At 34.8% G+C, this 5040-nt stretch overlaps 1 protein-coding gene across 1 annotated transcript in view; it reads right to left on the bottom strand.

Moving 5' to 3' along the window:
- Positions 1-376: 376 nt before the first annotated feature.
- The window catches only part of C9 (complement C9), a gene marked incomplete at its 5' end in the record, with an annotated part of 58395 nt that continues 53731 nt past the window's right edge, over positions 377-5040 (bottom strand). Inside the window, 2 exons of the mRNA XM_079702589.1 lie at positions 377-387; positions 3806-4034. Of these exons, the coding sequence (XP_079558715.1) occupies positions 3819-4034 (216 nt within the window). The 3' untranslated portion in view covers positions 377-387; positions 3806-3818. The remainder of the gene's footprint in view (positions 388-3805; positions 4035-5040) is intronic.

The raw sequence follows: 5040 nt of genomic DNA, 5'->3' as shown, positions 1-5040 counted from the left end.
AATGGAACTGGCAGAACGTATTCATCATACAAATAACTTTCACAATTACTTTAAGTCTTTTTAACCATCACTCTCTTTTTAATTCAATTTTGTTTTGCTAGCAAGGTATTGGCATTGGCTGTAGGAGAAAGCAGTCCTGGCATATTTCACAGCTGACTCTCCTCATTAGGGAATAAAAAATGGAAACATCATAGGAGTTTAAGGAGGAAAAGAAGCATTGTGGATCTAAGAGAGAGGAGAATTCAGAGGTTGGCAGGATTTTCATGAAGCACGTTGCTTTTCATTTGGCAGCAAGAACTATCTCTGGAAGGTTCTGAAGCTTTACTTTCCATATGATCCCTGGGAAACAAACGGCAGCTCTTTTTTTTCTTTTTTTGGCTGGCAATCCTAGGGAAAAAACAAAAGAATATCAAATCTTAATGATTAATAGAACTTCAACTTCGGGTCAATCCACCCACCCATTTATTCATCCTTTTATCTTGTTGTACCATAATGTGCAAGATACTGTCTAGGTGCTGGGAGAAGAGTGAGATTTAAGATATAAGACACATTTCCAAACTAGAGGTGATGTTCATCTTGTGTCGGTTGAGTAAGTGTGATTAGTGCTGGAAGAACAAGGGGGAAAGCACTCAGGGAGCGTAGACAGAGAACTGATGCCTGAAGATGCTGGAGGAGATTTCATTGGATGTGTTAATTGGCCTGGGTCCAGAATAGAGGTTTTTAACCCTGGCTATAGATTAGAATAACCAGAGGATTTAAAAGAAGAAAGGAAGAAGGAAAGAAAGAAAGAAAGAAAGAAAGGGAAAGAAAGAGAGAAAGGAAGAAAAAGAGAACCATGGCCAGGCAATATCCACCACAAAGGTTCTGGTTTAATTAACTTGGGATGGATATCTGTTTTGTTATGTTTCTCTTTTTGCCTTTTTAAAAAAGTTAACCAGGTAAATACAATGAGCAACTTGATTGAGAACAACTAGTCTGGAAGAAGTAGAAACACATAAGGAGAGGGAGGTTGGATTGGTTGACGGAGGAGAAAGTTGCAGAGCCTTTCACCCTAGGTAAATAGTATGCAAAAATAAAAATGACGTCTTAAGGTTTTCAACCTCATGAAGGGGGTCAGCCCAGTTTGTGTGGAAAGCTGGAACTGAACACTCTGCAGAAAACTGGATACCTGGAAGAGCTCCCTCAATGGAAAGACTCAGCAAGAAAGGTTTCACTGTGGTCTAGTGTCTCAGCAAGGAACTCGTGGACCATCATTGGTCAGGCATGAAAAGTCAACCAGAAGATACCAGTGTTTTCAAAAATGTGATATACATATAGGAGGAGGGACCTTGATTTTCATTATCCATAAATCCAAAATGTAGAACTCAAACCAAGACATTTACATGAAAAACTGGTGCAAAGGGATGAAAACAATGGGGCTTCCCCAGAAGCAAACAACCCTAGGAATACCTTCACTACCCAGAGTAGACAAGGTTCCCACAGGAAACAAATTCCACTGAAGACTAGGCCTGTGATGAAAAATTCTTCAGTACTCAAGGAAGAAAAAAATTCCATGAGAATGAGTACATGCAGAAACTATATATTCTGGATCAATCTGAGAGAGACTTCTATATAAACATATTTAACATGTTCAAAGAAATAAAAATAGGAAAAATCCATAGGCCAGGAAAGAAAAAAATAGACTTAAAACAAAACAAAACATACAGAAATTAAATTTATTTATAATTTAATTAAAATTATTTTATAATTAAAATAATTTTTAAAAATCCTCTATAGATTGGTTAAAGGGTATAGCCCTTTAACCAATATAAAGGGTATACATAGCTGAAAAAAAGAACTGAAAAATTAGAAGACAGAGCTGAAGAAATCACAGAAAGCTGCAGAATAGTCCACATAGAGAGAAATAGGTAAAATACAGTGGTCTTGAGTATGGATTTTTGGAGACTACTAATGCTTTTTGGAATACAGAACATTGGGTTGACATTTTAGATACATGAGAGACAGAGATAGTATATAGAAAAAATCAATTTCCTAAAATTTCAGAGAAATCTAAACATGTATATTGTCACCATGTTGTTGAGTTTCTGTGTTTGCTAAGAAGGGCAAAAGACATTCTTGTAATATTAAAAACTTTGTAAAAATATTTTTGTAGCAGTAGTTGAAAGTATGTTTGAATGATAAACTTGAGACTGTGAATCTTTGTCTGAGGAAGCTACATAATTGTGTCAGACATTTTATTGTAAGAAACTGCTTATTCAATCAAAAATGTAAGCTTTGATTTTCATAGGAAGTTAATCTAAAATAATTAACAGTTGAGCTAAATCTTACTTATCTATTAGAATTCTAATTAATTCTACCAGAATGAAAGACCAAGCAGATCCTCTTAGTATTAGAAACAGAGCTAAAGTCATTCTTCCTTGAAAAGAGTAAAATAATATGATTTCAGATGATTAGCTGTAAAAAGTGCAGAAACTCAGTTTTCTTAAACACTAGTAAAGTTAAAATTGCAAAATTAAAATTCAGTAAATACCTTTTATGTAAATTTTAAAAATCCAAAACAACATTGAGTATTTTTTTATTGGTACAGATGTATTTAGTACCAGTAAAAAATATGGACCAGAAGGATACACTCTAACTTAATGAAAGTGACTATAAGAGAAGGAGGGTGAAGGAAAGAAAGAAATAGGTGAGGGTGATTAAGAGGTACAAAATATGAGTCAGGAGTATGGAATGTGCAGTGTAAAGAATGTAGTCAATAACTACATAATATCTTATACGGTGACAGATGGTAACTATACTTACCATAGTGACCATTTTGAAATGTATAGAAATATCGAATTGCTATGCTGTGTAACAGGAACTAACATAGTGTTTTAGGTAGATTATACTTCAAAACCAATGAAATAAACAAACTCATAGAAAAAGAGATCAGATTTGTGGTGACCAGAGGCGGGGTTGGCAGGAGGGGGAAGTGGATGAAGGCAGTCAAAAAGGTAAAACTTCCAATTATAAGATAAATAAGTACTAGGGATGTAATGTACAACATGGTAAATATAATTAACACTGCTGTATGTTATATATGAAAGTTGTTAAGAGAATAAATCCTGAGTTCTCATCACAAGGAAAACATATATACTTTTTTCTATTTCTTTAATTTTGTTATTTATAGATGAGATGATGGATGTGTACTAAACATTGCAGTCATCATTTCATGATCCATGTAAGTCAAATCATTATGCTGTACACCTTAAAGTTATACAATGCTCTATGTCAATTATATCTCAATAAAACTGGAAGAAGAAAAAAAAAAGAAAGTGACTGTATCTGAGTAGTGTGGGAGAGAAGAATGGACCTGGGCTTTTTTTGCAGGGGAGGTGATGTGGTACAAAGTACTCTATTGTATCTGTGATTGTTCTTCTTATAAAAGGGTTCTGAAGTATTTACCTATATGTATACACACACATATATGCACATGATGAGTATATGTCCACCTGGATGTTTGTTATATTTCTGTAAGCGTTTCTTTTTATATGAACATTTTTAATAATTAAAAAGTAATACAATCATTACAATTTATTATTTGTTTAATAGTTCTGTTTAGATGTAGAGGTAGATTTTTAAACTGTGTGCTAAATGACACATAAAGGCTGATTTGTCCATTTCCACTATTCATTCAATCTTTATCCTCTGTTTATATGGAAAATCTAGAAGTTTAGCACAAATTAATTCAAGAGCTAGTTTTCAAATTAAATAACCCCCAAATGTATATTTTTGTCCTTAATAATATCAAAGGAGTTGTTCTCACCTTCATAGATTTTCTATTTTCTGATTTCACAGGCAACTCCCTCGAACTTGTTTGGGCAGGAACACAAACATTGTCCATCCAGCAGAATCACATTCCCTCCATTTTGGCACGGTTGGCATTTTCTTACACTGAATTCATTGATGTAGTCTTCAATGGCTCTTTCCAAATTTTGTTTCTTTAGGTGTGCATCTTTTATTTTCACTGGAATCAGGTCATATATCGGAGACAGCTGCAAGAGAGCAAAACATTTAATTTTAGGTCTTTTTCTATAGACAGAGCGTGTGCAATATTTTTCACTAAATTATTTATTCATTGCTTCATTAATTCAACAAAGGCTTATTGAATGATTATTATTGCCAGATATGATGTTAGCTTTTAAGACTGCCAGTGATCAAATCTAATCATGATCTCTGTAATCATGGAGATCCCATTATGGAGGTAAGGAGATTGATATTAAAATAATCATACAGACAAATTTAAAATGGAAACTGTGACTAGGTGCTATAAAGGACAGGTATATGTATTTTAACAATGAACAGTCAGGGATTTAAAGTTTTAGCAGGCTAATTTACTGACATATAGTGAATCCTTTTTGCTGCCTTTTTTCTGCCTCCCCTTTTCCAGAAGGTAGACAAGTGCTCGCGATCTCTTGTCTAAGAGGAGGTTTGTGTGTGATGCCAAGTCCAGAATGCCCCTAAAGGCAAACTCTTTATTGATTTTTTTTCTTTAAAAGTCTGAACTCATTGATACATTTTTGTTGGGAGAAGGAGTGTGGGAAGAATGCCACCAAGGTGGGGGCATTCCTCCAGTCCAGGAAGGGGGTAGAGTTAGCATGTACCTCAAGTAGCAGGAAACCATAGCTAGATCTCTAGCAGCTATTTTGGGAAGTAGCAAAATCTTTGGAGTGCCCCTAGGGACGGTGGCTATCAAGGAACAGGCTACAGCTTTGCCAATGACTCCCATGACCATTCTTGGCATGGAAAGTTTGCAACCACCTGATTTCAAGTGAACTTGTAAACTTGAACAATGAGGTTATCAGGATGACCACCATGGACTAAATACTTACAGATATCGTATCTTCATTTCCCAAACAGAAGCATCAGGACAAGCAAGAGCTACCCTGAACCCCATCCAACAAATGAATGAAGGATGAATTTTCCAGCAGCATGGAAGGATGGGATCTCAATGTCAAATTTAATTATACTAAGATAAATGAAGTAAAATGATTTATTTTG

The sequence above is a fragment of the Hyperoodon ampullatus genome (assembly GCF_949752795.1).
Source record: "Hyperoodon ampullatus genome assembly, chromosome: 4".
NCBI lineage: Eukaryota > Metazoa > Chordata > Mammalia > Artiodactyla > Ziphiidae > Hyperoodon > Hyperoodon ampullatus.
Note: the sequence above shows the minus strand (reverse complement) of the source record. Positions and strands in the feature narration are given on the sequence as shown.